We start from the raw sequence: 16268 nt of genomic DNA, 5'->3' as shown, positions 1-16268 counted from the left end.
CCATTGGGAATTTATTTTTAGGTTTCACTAGGTTTTACAGGATGCAATTCTCAATTACCATATTCATTCGCGTTCACATCTTTCATCTTTTGGAAGAGCCACACTCAAGGGGGCCAAAGAGCCGCATGTGGCTCGCGAGCCGCAGTTTGCCGACCACGGGGTTAGGGTATTGGTTTTACCATCTAGGACAGGGGTGGGCAAACTTTTTGACTCGAGGGCCACAATGGGTTCTTAAACTGGACCAGAGGGCTGGAACAAAAGCATGGATGGAGTGTTTGTGTGAACTAATATAAATTCAAAGTAAACATCATTACATAAAAGGGTATGGTCTTTTTATTTTTTTAGTTTTATTCATTTCAAACGGGCCAGATCCGGCCCGCGGGCCATAGTTTGTCCACTGCTGATCTAGGAAGTAGTTCTAGTACATTTTGAAGAATTTTATATAACCTGTAGCCTCTGGTTCTGGAACTCAAATGAGAAGTAGGTCATTGGAGTCTCTTTCTAAAAGTAAAACATGTTAGTGGCAAAAAGCTGTTAAGTGGAGGGAAAGATATTTTCTTATGGTGGGAGCTGTGGATCCAAGACAAAATGCCTTGGCACCTAACAGAGCAGCAGGACTTGATTAGATCTCTTTCATCAGTTGAGGTTTGACAAGCCTTGATGTAGGCCTGGTTACTAAGCTTTTAGACAGGAAACCATTTCACTGGGTCAACTAATAGGGCTCCTTACACCAGTGAATGGAGTGTTTCGTGGCAGAAGTCATGAGAGCTTTGTAATAATAAAACACTACGTTATGTAGGGTTGGATGTTATCCCATTGTGGGTGGCCACTGAGGAGTAATCAGGAGTCCTGTAGATCTCCTATTGTCATTTCATGTGGGAAAGTTTCTAGTCTTATTGTTTTAGACCTCCTGTTATAAGAGCTATGAACAGTTGGCTGGCCATGTAATACATGTGCTTATTTCCTGTCCCTTTAGATGTTTTCTTTCTGTTAAATCTTTAAGAATTAATTCATAGTACTCTTTTTCTGTCTAGAAGACCTCTCTCCAAATATAATGTATGAGATTTCCTTCATTTCCCTAACTGCCTGCTTGGCTGCTGATATAATGCCCTTTAGTATTAATCTACTCCTGCTGCCATAACAAAATACCACAGACTAGGTAGCTTAAACAACAGAGATTTATTTCTCAGTTGTGGAGGCTGGAAGTTCTAAATCTGGGGGCTGGCAGGGTTGGTTTCTGATGAGGCTTCTTTCCTTGACTTGCAGCAGGGGTCCTCAAACTACGTCCTGCGGGCCACATGCAAATACAAATATTGTATTTGTTCCCGTTTTTTGTTTTTTTTACTTCAAAATGAGATATGTGCAGTGTGCATAGGAATTTGTTCATAGTGTTTTTTTTTAAAACTATAGTCTGGCCCTCCAACGGTCTGAGGGACAGTGAACTGGCCCCCTGTTTAAAAAGTTTGAGGACCCCTGGCTTGCAGACAGCTGCCTTCTCATGGTGCCCTCACATGGCCTTTTTTGTGTTTGTACATTGCTGGTATCTTGTCCAGTCCTATTGGGTTGCAGTGGTCGGCAAACTCATTAGTCAACAGAGCCAAATAGCAACAGTACAATGATTGAAATTTCTTTTGAGAGCCAGATTTTTTAAACGTAAACTATATAGGTAGGTACATTGTTATTAACGTAATTAGGGTACTCCTAAGGCTTAGGAAGAGCCACACTCAAGGGGCCAAAGAGCAGCATGTGGCTCGCGAGCCGCAGTTTGCTGACCACGGGGTTAGGGGGTTCACTCTTGTGACCTCATTTGACTTAATTACCTCTTTAAAAGCCCTGTTTCCAGATGCAGTCACATTGGGAATTAGGGCTTTAACATATGAATTGGGGGAGCACTATTCAGTCCATAACACCTTTTCAGGGCAAGTTGAGTTTTCAACCTTAGGCCATGTTCTGGGTCATCTATTGGGTCCAATCCTGTTCCTACCTCTGTATGCCCTGATTTTGATGAAGAGAATCAATTCTTGGGGACTCAAGTTAATAAGTCCTTGATTAAAAGAAATAATCAAAACAACTCCACATTCCAAAAACATTGCTGCCGCTGGACTCTCTTTATAAATAGCTGCTGGTATCAGGCCCAGCCACGCCCAAAGCACAGGTGGTCTCTAAATATGAGTCTAAAAATAGGGGCTCTACATACACTTCTTTTCTTCTGCTGCTGCCCTTTTCAAACTTTATTTTTAGAAACATTTTACTTCTGATTTACTTCTCGTTTTCACTGGTAAGGACTAGGTTCCTCAGAAAGCGTAGGTTGACTCCCAATTGTAAGTAAGCTCTTGGCAGGCAGTAGTAGGAGTGGCAGCTTTTGCTCCTGACTTCCTGTCCATCTGTTTCATAAATCGGAGTGAAAGGATGCAGCTCTTCTCCAGTCCACCTCCATCCATGTAGAGGACATTCCTCCCAGATTAAAATGTGATCATTTAAAAATATTTTTAGCCCTACTGTTGTCGCTCAGTGGTTGAGTGTTGACCTATGAACCAGGAGGTCACGGTTTGATTCCCCGTCAGGATACATGCCAGGGTTGCAGCTCGATCAGGGCATGCAGGAAGCAGCTGATTGATGATTCTCTCACATCATTGATGTTTCTATGTCTCTCTCCCTCTCCCTTCCTCTCTGAAATCAATAAAAATATATTTTTAAAAATATTTTTAATGTTTTCATAGCATATTTTCATAGGGAATTGGGGATGTGGAGATGGAAAAGACCCTCCCCTTCTAACTCTCTATCAGAGCCTTTTGATGGAATTAAATCACTCTTACTCTAGAGTTAAGCTGGGTTTTCAGAAAAGGTCCCAAAGACCCAGATAGGTCCAGTGACCAAATGCTCTGGCTGGGTGAGCGTTGGTTATAATTCTTCTCCAAGGAGGGGTCATTTCAATGTTTCTGTATTTTTTTTTTCTAGCCTGGAATCCTGCAGCCTAACTACACTTTGTTGTCTGAATATCTCCAAGATTCTCATCAGAAGCCACAGCCTGATATTTCTGAATCTGTCGACCAATAATATATTGGATGACGGAGTGGAGCTGTTGTGTGAGGCCTTAAGACATCCAAACTGTCACCTAGAGAGACTGTCGTGAGTCTTTTTGCTTTGTTTTCTGTAGAGTCATTTTGTTCAGCCTTGGATAGATTAGTTATGAACTGAACAGGCAATCTGCCTGGGTCTTGACACCAGTTGGTTCACTTGTTAATTGTGGATGAGCTCCTCCTTTCCCCCCTTTACTGCCCTTCCTCTTTTTTTTTCTTTACTATCCTGCATTTTATTTATTTATTAAATTTTGTTTTACTGCTTAAAGTATTACAAAGAGTATTACATATGTCTCCTTTTTTTCCCCCCTTGACATTCCCCCAACCTCCCCTACCCCCCAGTGGCTTGTGTCCATTGGTTATGCTTATATGCATGCATACAAGTCCTTCAGTTGATCTCTTATCTCCGCCCCCCACCCCTAACCCTCCCCGGCCTTCCCGCTGTAGTTTGACAGTCTTTTCGATGCTGCTCTGCCTCTGTATCTATTTTTGTTCATCAGTTTATAATGGTCTTTATTATCCATAAATGAGTGAGATCATGTGGTATTTTTCTTTCATTGACTGGCTTATTTCACTTAGCATAATTGCCCTTCCTCTTTTACTTTTACACACTTTTCTTCATGATTGACTTGTTATTTTTCATTTTTCCAGGTTTCTCCTCTTCTCTCCTATTTTTTGTTTCAATTCACCCTGTGCATAGCTGAAATGGAACCCATAATTTAAGTAGCTTTGATGAAGTTGAGTCTATAGTTGAGGTGTAGGGGTTGTAAGTACCAGCTAACTTCCCTGTGAAGGAGAAGAGAAGCACGAACTTTGGGATTTGACTGATCCCTTCCCATTTGTTTTTCTCCTTCAGCTTAGAAAGCTGTGGCCTCACAGTAGCTGGTTGTGAGGATCTCTCTTTGGCTCTCATCAGCAACAAAGGGCTGACACATTTGTGCTTGGCAGACAACTTCTTGGGAGATGGTGGAGTAAAGCTTATGAGTGATGTCTTGAAGCATCCACAGTGCACTCTACAGAGCCTTGTGTAAGTGTCTACTAGCTTTTAGCCTTCCAATATAATAAACATTTTGAAATATATTTAAAATGAGAAAATACGAACACATTCTGTCCCTTGCTTTCTCCCTACTGTTGGCCTTAGTGATAATGATGAAGATGATGATATTAATAATTGGCATTTATTGTGTCCTTACTGTGTGCTGGCCTTTGTGCTAAATTTTAACCTGCACAGAAGTTCCTGTTTGTGTCAAATAGGCAACCTGAGTTCTAAGTGCCTCATTGTACAGATGAGGAATCTGAGGCTTAGAAAGATTATGCAACTTGCCTAATGCTTACAACAAAATGGATTCAGGACTAAAGTCCACTTGTTCAGTTCCATATTCTGGGCTCAGAATAGGTAAATATGTAGGAATGCCATTAAACAGAAATACAGCATTCTTTGGTATGGCTGGATCACACTGCGTTATTCTATTATTAGGTAATTTCCTAGACATGGAATTGATGAGCCAAAATTTTAATTTTGTCAGATATGGTTAAATTGGCTCCAAATAGATTGTTTCTATTCCCTCAGCAGTCTAGGGGCCTGTATCTTGATATCCTCACTGAGGATCTACAATCTTTTTTATCAATGTTAATTACTTCATTGAAAATAAAGTTAAAAAGGGTTTGATGTTGAGCATCTTTTCTAATGTTTTTTTGCCCTTACTATTCTAGGGATTCTCTCTTCATAGGCTCAGTTTTCTTCTGGGTGTTTTCTGTATCTATGTTATATATTATGTTTACTGATATAACAAATACTCTATTACTATTATATTTTATGTATTACAAATAATTTAGCTAGCATGTTGCTGTATTTCTAGTTTTCTTCATGGTCATTTTTAGAATATAGAAGCTTAAAATTTTTTCTGAAGTCTAGTTTTCTTCCCCCTCATGACTTCCAGAAGGTTTTTCATAGTGGGAAATACCTTTCTTTTAAAAAATCCACATATGTCATCTTTTTCATACTCTTTATGAATTAATTTTTAACATTTAAATGTTAAAGTACTCCAAATTAAATTTGTTATAATGCTTAAACTTATTTTCCCCCATGTCAGGTCTGTTGTCCTGAAATGATTTATGGTGTAATCTATCTTTTCCCTACTGATTGGAAATGCCACTTTATTATGTACAAAAAGTACTTATTTTATTGTGATTAATTCCATTCTACTCCATAGGACTGCTTCTTGGCTCCATGTAGCTATTTCTGCAATAGGATACTATATTTCTATCCAGTTTTATTTATAATAATAAAAATTCTGAAGAACATGAATCCAGTTTGTAGCCCAATTTGGTGCAAACCTGTATTTCCCAAGTGAGACAGCCAAAGAGGGAATGAGGGAAGAGGCTGTTTGATGAGACGTGGATAGAGATCGTAACATGAAATTTTTCAAGGATAAAATCTCTGGCTCTGGAGCAACGATTCCATTTTCCTCACATTGTCCTTCCGTAGGCTGCGACGTTGCCATTTCACTTCAGGTAGCTGTGAGCACCTGTCATCTTCCCTCCGAAGCAACAAGAGTCTGACACATCTGGATCTGGCATCAAACCAGCTACAAGACGATGGAGTAAAGCTTCTGTGTGATGTCTTTCGGCATCCAGGCTGCAATCTTCAGGACCTGGAGTAGGTTTCTTTGACATTGGTTTTGTGTAGCTTTAACTACTGTGAGCACAGGGGAGGTATGGAAAGAAAGACAGAGCTGAGCATCTGTCGGAGGAAAGAATATTTCCCTCTTTCTCTTTTTTCCTGAGAAAGTCTGTTCATCGGCCTTTTTTTTTTTTTTAAACCAATTAATACAGTAATTACAGTCAACTTTCCTCTGGTAAGGAGGACCAGGGCCATAAGGCTGAACAGTAGTTAGTTACTTTATTTTTCCCTTGGTTGTGCCCCAGTGACTCTACTGTGTCCTTCACCTTACATCCATGAAGCTGAAATTGTGCTCTACCGGTTTTTCTTTCTTATAATTGGGAACACTTTTAAAGAAACTGGGAAGGAATTTTTAAAACTATCCAATAATCCAATCATTCTTTAACAATAATTGTGTTTATTCTTATGTTCTCTCTTACTTTGTGAAGAGGCATACATATCTTTGCATGATACATGTATGTGTAGTTGTGATAACTGTATAGATGTGACTTTGAGTTTCTTTTTCACACAAGAGTATTTCATAAACACATTTAAATACTTATATACAACTAGAGGCCCGATGCACGACATTCGCACACTCGAAGGGGGGCATCCCTCAGCCTGGCCTGTGTCCTCTCATAGTCCAGGAGCCCTCAGGGAGCGGGCCTAAGCAGTCAGTCGGACATCCTTAGTGCTGCTGCGGAGGTAGGAGAGGCTCCCGCCCCTGCTGTTGCACTTGCCAGTCGTGAGCCTGGCTCAAGGCTTCTGGCTGAGTGGTGCTCCCCCTGAGGGAGCACACTGACCACCAGGGGGCAGCTCCTGTTTTGAGCATCTACCCCCTGGTGGTCAGTGCGCGTCATAGCGACCGGTCATTCCGCTGTTTGGTCGATTTGCATATTAGCCTTTTAGTATATAGGATTATCTTACTGATTTTTTGATGACTGCACAATATTTAACATTGCATTATATAAATGTTGTAGCTAGAGTGAAGCAAGATATAGATGTCACTTAGCAGTCTCAGCTCACTTTCCCACTAGGGACTCCCATGGGACTGACCCTTAGCCTGGATGAGTCAATGTTTTTTTAGAACTATAAATTCAAGATTGTTGGTATGCCCAGAGGTGTTTGTCTTGACTGGACTGACTCATGACAACCAAATTTCCAAATGAGTTTAAAAGTTGGTCGTCACATCTGTAAACACTAAAGTGACTGAACTCTTGGGTCTAATAAGCGCCTGTACTTCCTTTAGGAAAATACAATATGATATGGGTTACAATGCGATTCTCTGAAATTTCCTCGATTATTGTTCAATTAGAAAATAAAATTTTACACAATGGAAATTATCATTAAATCCAATGCCTTCATTTCAGCTATGGAGATATAATTGCTAAGTGACCTAAACCCACAAGATATTTGCTTAGCCCAGTTTTTCTCCTTTGCATTGCTGGTGCTTTCTCAGCTGCCTTTATAGTCTCTGTAGACCAGGGGTCCTCAAACTACGGCCCGTGAGCCACATGCAAATACAAATATTGTATTTGTTCCTGTTTTGTTTTTTTACTTCAAAATAAGATATGTGCAGTGTGTATAGGAATTTGTTCATAGTTTTTTTAAAAACTATAGTCCGGCCCTCCAACGGTCTGAGGGACAGTGAACTGGCCCCCTGTTTAAAAAGTTTGAGGACCCCTGCTGTAGACCATGCTAGTTCTCTCAACCAACATTTACAACAAATATGAGCTAGATGATGAAGGGACTAAAGGTTATTATTAAGGTGATGCTCTTATGCCCAAGTAACTCACAAAATGCTGATCGTAGGGAAAGTACATGCCAACTCTAATATATTTCATGTTTTATTATAAAGATATGACAGAAGTTTCCAAGGAGCAAGGAATGGGACAGAGGAGACATGAGTCACTTTAGGCTTGAAAGATGAAGAGGATTTTGTTATGTGTTGATATTCCAGGCAGAAGGAAAGAAGAGAGACAAGAAAGGGAATGAGGACAGATGTGGTATATTTGGAAAACAATAGATTGTGTGGTTGGGGAATAGGATGGGCACCAAAGAGGGAAAGAGAACATTTGAGGCCATATTTTAAATGCTCTTGTATATCCTGCAAAGACAGAAAGTATCTTTTTATACGTAGCTTCTTGATTCTTTGGAGATAACACTCTGAGATAGATTCCTAGAAAGCATTTTTATATAAAAAAGATATTAGAAACGGAAAGTATAGACATCAGTGGGTTCTTGGGAAAGCTTATCTTTTTTAGTATTGATAAGAATAAGTGTTTACACCTTTATTTGGCAAGCTTGATAGATGATGACCTGTTTGTAGGAGAAAGCAGTTTTATTTTCTGCTTATTAAGAAATCCATCTGTTTGTACTGGTAATGTTAGACCTTCTTGTGTGCATCCTGGATTATAGATAGAAAAGGATCAAAAAAGGTGCAAATATCTGGGAATCTCTTCCAGGAGTAAACTAATTAAGCCTCACAGCTAAAGGTCTCCCTTTTCTTTTGTATTTCTTACAGGCTGATGGGTTGTGTTCTCACTAGTGCCTGTTGTCTGGACCTGGCTTCTGCTATTCTGAACAACCCAAACCTGCGGAGCCTGGACCTTGGGAACAATGACTTGCAGGATGATGGAGTCAAAATTCTGTGTGAAGCTTTGAAACATCCAAACTGTAATATTCAGAGGCTCGGGTGAGTTCAATTTTCCATTAGGAGAATGAAAGCTATGTGTGGCTAGTATAGCTAGGAGAAAATTAGCATATGGAGAGAGGATGGAAAATGGATGGGGTTACAAGGTAAGTTACTCTCAGAAGTGAGAATCTGAATTTCAAATAGATGGGTCAATGTGTATTGTATGTTATTAGTATAGAAGCTATAGTTCACATTTCTTTACATCCTTCTCAGCACCTTGGACAGAGTATGCATTAAGTAAATGGGATTTAATTTAGGTCTTCCACATTCTATCATCCTTCAGATATCCCATCTGGCCTTGTATTAATTATTTCTTTTAAGTTGTAGATTTTACTAATCATCATCTATCTAGAAAAATGCTATTGATGCTCTCAAGGAGCCTGCAACCTAACAATCTTATCCTGTGTTCTGAATACTTATGTTTAGATATTGTTTAGATTTTTATTTTCTTTTTAATATTTTGAACTAAGATTGGAGAGTACATTTTCACTCATGCAGCATGAATTATTGACTTCTGGGACAAAAATTTTGCTTTACATGTGGGAAGGCCAGGCACTATGATATATCTCTCTGAATCTTACAAGACAGTGTTGCTTTTTCATATTCTGTGGACTGTGTATATGTTTTTATCACAGCAATGATGATGTTGTAACTGTTGGGTCTGAAATTTAATTTTATTATCTAATAAGATAGCCTACTGCTGTCTCATGGATACTGACAGGAGACATAGAATCCTACCAGAGACAGAGGACTTTATGCATAACCACACAAGCATTAGGAATGTTTGTGTCAGTTTCCCTTGAGCCGTAAGTCCCCTAGGATTGTTGTGGAGGAGCCCAGTGGATGCCTGCACATGCATTAGGTTACATCCCAAGAGAGGAACATTGAGTTTGGGGACTCAACCATTTTATAACATGCAGGGAGTAAGCCTGCTCTTTGTCCTGGAGAGCGACACATTATTACCTCATCCAACAAGGTTGCTCATTACACATGCATCCTAGGAAATGGCCTGGGTAAAGAGTTATCAGCAAAAATGTAGGAGGACAAAAGACATATAGAAGAATGTCTCCCAACAATACTCTTTTTTCTACACAGTACAGCCTTGGCTTCTGGTTTATTTTCACAAGAAATTGCCACTCCATTGGGCATTCTAATTAATCTGACCAACAGAGGCTGGGACCAAATTTGTTCCATTTGTCTTATACACCACTTCATTAACACCACTATCAACAGGTATCCAAGCACAGGAAGAGGCCAAATTTCAGTATCAACTTCAACTATGTGCCCGGGGTCCTGGACTCAGCTAATTGAGTTAGACCCAGGGAGGAACAATAGGTCTTATTATCCATTACAATTCATAAAAGGGAATTGAGAATGACCTGCCAATCTTAGTGACATTGGCAATAAATAAATGGGAAAAAAGATGGGTGACAGCATTCCCATCCCCAGTAAAGAGACATTCATTGGGCCACACTTGCCCAATTGCAAACATATAACATATAGCACCAGCCACTGCAGTGTGGTATTTGTGTTGTGTTTGACTTGGGTCATCATTTATTGATTTGGTTTGTCATATGGGCAGTGTCACTGAATAGTTACAGTTCCTTCATTTGCCATATATGGCCTAACCCAGGCTTTTCTGGCATCAGGAAGCTTGTGAATTTGTATCAGTCAGACTGAAAAGAGGTTATACCTGTGGTTGTATTTGTAAACATATGAGAGGGGTCCACATTCAGGGACTGCCATTGATGGTCTCAGGCACAGCAGAATAATTAAGTCCTGCCATGTGTACATGAGATATTCTCTTCTCATAGCATGTGTGGCCAGCATGACAACTGGGTCGTGGGTCAGTTTGCCAGCCACAGTTGTTGCTTGACTAAAGCAGACCATGTAACTATTTTGCCAGGTGGCATTGTTGGTTCCATTGTTGGAAAAAGAGAGTCTTCATTGTTCTCCCCAGTCCCTGTACCTCTCAAGTTATAAGGCAGCGGTTCTCAACCTGTGGGTCGCGACCCCTTTGGCGGTCGAACGACCTTTTCACAGGGGTCGCCTAAGACCATCTACATATCAGATATTTACATTACGATTCATAATAGCCGCAACATTACAGTTATGAAGTAGCAACGAAAATAATTTTACGGTTGGGTCACAACATGAGGAACTGTATTTAAAGGGCCAGAAGGTTGAGAACCACTGTTCTAAGGTGTTCCTTCCCAGGTATTGTTGTTGCTACTCTTCCCACCAGCAATGAAGTCAGTGTATCCCTTCACTATTCCCCCATTTGTACCTTCAGTCCAGAGGGATCAGGTGGAAGGACAGAAGCAGTTTTATAGTATTTACTGAAAGCCATTATGCCCCACACCTTGGCTCTTGTCTAGCACTGTACTCAACCAAAGGATCATTATCCTCATGACCTGGGGCCTAGTCAATCCAAATGAGAATCTAGCTGTCTGAACTGAATAAGTTTGAACATCACAGGTCCCTTCTTGCTGGCCTGCCACCCGGAGGATGTACGAACCAGGCTAGCCTGGAGTTACTGTCAGGGAAAGAAAAGCACCATGCCCAGGAATGGTCAGGATGCAATCCTGAAATTCCACAGTTGTTCTGGATAACCTAGGATGCAAGTGTATCACTTGCAACCTAATCATTACCCAGGAGGAGCCAAATAGAGGTGAACCATTTTAGGAGATAGCTGCATTTAGTGATCAAACTGCCCTGGGGTTGGCAAGAGAGGTAGAATAAAAAATCTTGTTATTTAATTTTGTGAGGCCATTCCAGAGCTCAGCAATACCAGATGCTTGTGGCCGACAGAGACTATGGAATGCTCATTGAATACCTTGACTATTGACCCATTGTTTCCTTGAAATAGAGGACATGGGTGCTATTCTCCTTGTCTGCATATCTGAAAATGTCTTCGATTTCTGTGAGCTTGGTTGACTGGTTGGCTGTGTTTATAGTATTTTGATCATCCTTCCTCTGCGAGTTTTCCAGAGAGTCCACTGCCTGCTAGCATTGAAACTAGTTGTAGAAAAGTCTACTAGTAAAACCAGCAGATTCTTCCCCTTCAGTGTCCTTATTTGTTAAAAATGATTTTCAGCATAAGTTTCAAAAGATTAAGGAAAATTATAGATAAGGAAAACCAACAGAAGAAATCCAACATATTAGTGATCCTGAAAAACATTTTTTGACAAATAGATAAGAAAAATTAAAGATAGGAAACCTTACCCCCCAAAGGAGCACAATCTATAGATTAAACAGGCACACCATTTCCCCAGAAAAATACTAGTAAAGACAAGTCCGCACAGGACAAATTATTGGCATACAGGTGTAAAGACAAAGCATCTTTAACAAATAAGGAAACAGAAGATGAAGAATCCACTGGTTTCAGACTTCTCTGCAACTAGTTTCAATGCCAGCAGGCAGTGGACTCTCTGGAAACTCTCAGACGAATGATGACAAAAATACTATGAACACAGCCAAGCAGTCATTCAAGTCATTCAGCAATTGTGAAAATACACTTGTCCACTTCTAATGTGACTTTCATTTTATAATTTTTATTTTTATTTTCTGTTATGTTTAAGCTTTGCCAAATCATATTTTAAACATTTTCATGATGAAATATAAGATAAATACAGAAAAGTGAATAAAACTAATATTAAAAAAATAATAAATGTATGTAACCACACCCAAGTCAGGAAATTGAGTTTCTCCAGCAAACTAAATTCTCCTCAATCTTCCCTTTGAAATCACAACTTCTTCCCTTCTCCCCAGTAAGCAGCCATTGTCCTGACTTTATGGCAGTCATTTATTTGTTTTCCTGTAAGTGAACCATGAGTATATGTAATTTTAAACCATTAATATGGTTGAATTATGCCTGATTTTGTACTTTATATACATGGAATCATAATCTTTGGCGTCAATGAATTTTTTTGCTTAATGTTATGATTGTAAGAGTCATTCAGTTGCTTCATGTAGCTGTAGTTAATTCATTTTTATTGCTGTAAAAGATTTCAATGAATGACCACACCAAAACTGTAATAACCATTCTCTTGTAGGTGGGGTTATTTGTATTTCTTTTATGACTTAGTGATGCTATAAATATTTTAATACATAAATTCTGAGGCACATGCATAAGTATTTATCTAGAGTAAATATTTAGGAGTGGACTTGTTATATCATGGGGGAATATATGTCTTCAGATTTATCAAACATTATCAAAAGGATTGTACCAATTTATTCTACCATTTCCAGTGTGTAAGAAGAGTTCCTATTGCTCTCTATTCTTGCCAATTTTGTCAGACTTATTCTTTAAAATTTTAGCCAGTCAGGTGTGCATTTTGGCATATGGTTGTGCAAGACTGGAATTATTTATTTTTTGAGCTTTGTAGAAATTTCTGGTGAAGCTATATGATGTGAAGCTTCCTCTGTGTGACTTTTTAAATTCTTATTTAATATTTAAAATATATACATTTATGTAGGGTTTTCTTATCAAATAATCTTGGTAAGTAATAGTATTCTTATGCTTTTACCTGTTCATCTAAATTTTAAAACTTATTGGCAAGTGTCTAATATTATTATTTGATTAATTTCCGAGTCATCTCTAGTGATTTAGATATCTAATGATGTTTCATTAATTGTTTCTATCTTATTTCTTTTCTTCTATTTTGGTTGAGTTTATTTTACCATTCCTTTTTCTAAATTCTTGAGTTGGATGCTTAGCTTATGAATGTTTCTTCTTTTCCAACACAGACTCAAAGTTATGATTTTCCTTTAAATCACTGTATTAATTTCATCCTACAAGTGTTGCTATTTTGCAGTATAAAATATTTAAATGCCCTTATGATTTTTTTCTTCAACCCACAAATTATTTTGAAGTGTATTCCTTGATTTTCAAACACAGGAGAATTTTTTTGTTATCTTTTTATATTTACTCTCTAGCATTGCAGTCTGAGAACATACATGGTTTCAGTTCTTTGAAATATGATGCCATTTGCTTCATGGCCTAGTGTATAATCAGTTTTTATATGTGCTCCATAGCGCACTTGAAAAGAATATGAAGAGTTGTTGATTAGGTGCAATATTTCGTATCAGTTAAGGTTGTTAATCCTGTTGTTCAAATCTATGTTTTTTAGTGATTTTTCAAGATAATTCAATTACTGTGAAAATGTTAAAAATCTCCTTTATAATTATAGACATGTTTTTCATTTTTGTAGTTGTTAGTTTTGTTTTCTGCATTTCTTATTGGATTTATTGGGGTGACATTGGTTCACAAACCCATACAGATTTCCAGTGTACTGCTCAACAAAACATCATCTGCATGCTGCATCGTGCACCCATTGCCCCAAGCAAAGTCTCTTTCTGTCCGCATTCCCCCCAGCCTTTGCCCACCTGCGCCTCACCCACTTTCCCTCTGGCCATCACCATATTGTTGTCTGTGTGGTATGCATTTATATTTTTTGGCTAATCCCTTCATCTTCTTTCATCCAGTCCTCCAATCCCCTTCCCCTCTGACAGCTGTCAATCTGTGTTTCATGTATCCAAGCCTCTATTTCTGTTTTGTTCATTAGTTTATTTTGTTCATTAGATTCCACATATAAGTGAGATCATATGGTATTTGTCTTTCCATGGCTGGCTTATTTTGCTTAGCATAATAATCTCCAGCTACATTCATGCTGTCGCAAAAATAAGATTTCCTTTTTTATGGCTGCATAATATTCCATTGGGTAATGTACCACAGCTTTTTTGACTGTTATTAGTGACTACAAATTTAGAATGATTGTTGCCTGATGAATTCTTGATAATCTTTTATGTTTATAATGCCTTTTACCATAAGGTTTATTTTGTGTGATATTTGTGTACTTTGTGTCATATTTAGTGGTGTGACTATTGCTCCACTATGCTAATGTGTGTTCCATGTGGGCATCAACTTAAGAAAACATTTTGTATACTCAGTATCTATATAGGCACTCAATTGTTGAATGAGTAGGTAAACATTAAAGTGAACATTAAATATAAATTAGTTGGTTGGGGGGAATCATCAGGTATTGAGTTTAACATATTTCCTTAGTTCATGGTATTGTATTATCAGTGGTTTGTGCAAGGACCCATTGGTCATTGATTGGTTAGTTGGTTAATTTATCTCCACTAACCACTGTCCTTTCCACCTGTAGGCACCTGACCTAATGTGTTTGAAATTTGCCATAGAATTGTGTGTATCCTTGTAAAAGATGATATTGTTTTTCGGTGCATGCATTTGTATTTGCATAAATGGCATGGTGCTAGAGACACCTTGCTTTTTTAACAATACCTTATTTCTAAAACCTACTTATGTTGTTATAGTTTTAATGCCATTCAAGGATTCAACTGCATTATAGTTTTCCTTAGTGTGCTTCCGTATTTTATTTATGCCCTGGATTATAATTGTGAATTTCCAATTCATGATATTGAAAGGGATATATTCAGCCCACAAATCTTTAGAATAATGAATGTTATAAGTACTTACAGTCTTTGCATTTCCCCTAATCGTACTCATTTTTTTATGCTTTGAGAGTTATCCTACACTCCCAGATCTCTCGTGCTTGCTGACTTTCATGGGATAAAGTTCATTTTATCTGTAGTCTCTCTTCCCTGCAGGCTGGAATACTGTGGTTTGACCTCTCTCTGTTGTCAGGATCTCTCCTCTACTCTTAGCAGCAACCAAAGACTGATAAAAATGGACCTGGTACAGAATACCTTAGGTTGTGAAGGAATTAAGAAGTTATGTGAAGTCTTGAGGTCTCCTGAATGTAAACTACAAGTTCTAGGGTAAGTCTTCATTGGCTTCTTAGGAAGAAAGTTTTCTGGAATGAGGGACTGGGGGAGCCACTCATTATTGCAGGCCCTGAGATCAACCTGATTGTGGACCCCTGGGCATTTTCTAGGCCCTTATTTTTCTCCCATAGAACACTGAATTTTGAGACAATGTACATAGTGGTTAGAGTCACGAACTCTAGAGCCAGACTACCTGAGTTTATTGCCACTTAATAGATATTTGAACTTGTGCTAGTCCCCAGTCTCTCTGTGTTTCAGTTACCTTATCTGTAAGATGATAATATGAAATGATAATATCTACACATAGGCTTATTCACCTGAGTCAATATAGGTGGTCTTTAAAACAGTACCTAACATGTGATAAACAATGTACATATTAGCTGTTTTCATCATCATCATTAGTATTACTATTTTGCTCAACAAAAAAAGGGGGGCTCTTGGAGGATTCTTTTAAATTTTCATCTATTCTCTCCTATATCCCATTTTCCTTCAGCTGCAGTATCTCCTTCAGCATGTCCCTCAGTTTCTTTTTCTATTCCCCAGCCATGTTAATATTCTCTCTCTACTTTAATGGTCCCCCACCCCATTGAAATAACATTTCATGAGGAAGGAAAGGGCTGTGGGAAAATCGAGTGCAAGAAGAGATGTTCCCTTGTTTTCTCAGGTTGTGCACAGAGGCATTTGATGAGGAAGCCCAGGAGCTGCTGGAAGCTGTGGAAGTTAGCAATCCAAACCTAGTCATTAAGCAGGATTGCAGTGATCAGAATGAAGAAGATGGTTCCTGGTGGAAGTGTTTCTGATGTGAAGAACTTGACATTCTTTGAAAAAGTAAAAGAAAGACCTCAGAGTGACAAGGCCTTGGGCTCTGAGCTTTAGGTACTCTATGCCCAGACATAGTGCATTCGATGTTTGTTACATGTAGTTAATCACTTCTCTGTCAAATGTTGTTCTACTTCACATAGGAGTTTGAGAGGCTAAAATAAAAAGAAAAAACATAAAATGCTCTGTGAAAAGTGTACCA

The 16268-nt window shown here is 38.6% G+C and overlaps 1 protein-coding gene across 1 annotated transcript in view; it reads left to right on the top strand.

The window, feature by feature from the left end:
* Window positions 1-16047, top strand: part of NLRP14 (NLR family pyrin domain containing 14) — a 29159-nt gene extending 13112 nt beyond the window's left edge. The window contains exons 6-11 of the mRNA XM_006089672.1: window positions 2959-3129; window positions 3937-4107; window positions 5569-5739; window positions 8267-8437; window positions 15071-15241; window positions 15912-16047. Coding sequence (XP_006089734.1) covers window positions 2959-3129; window positions 3937-4107; window positions 5569-5739; window positions 8267-8437; window positions 15071-15241; window positions 15912-16047 — 991 coding nt within the window. The remainder of the gene's footprint in view (window positions 1-2958; window positions 3130-3936; window positions 4108-5568; window positions 5740-8266; window positions 8438-15070; window positions 15242-15911) is intronic.
* The last annotated feature ends 221 nt before the right edge of the window (window positions 16048-16268 follow it).

This window comes from Myotis lucifugus, unplaced genomic scaffold (assembly GCF_000147115.1).
Source record: "Myotis lucifugus unplaced genomic scaffold, Myoluc2.0 scaffold_61, whole genome shotgun sequence".
Classification (NCBI taxonomy): Eukaryota; Metazoa; Chordata; class Mammalia; order Chiroptera; family Vespertilionidae; genus Myotis; species Myotis lucifugus.
The sequence above is the reverse complement of the archived record's forward strand: the minus strand, read 5'-3'. Positions and strand labels throughout refer to the sequence as shown.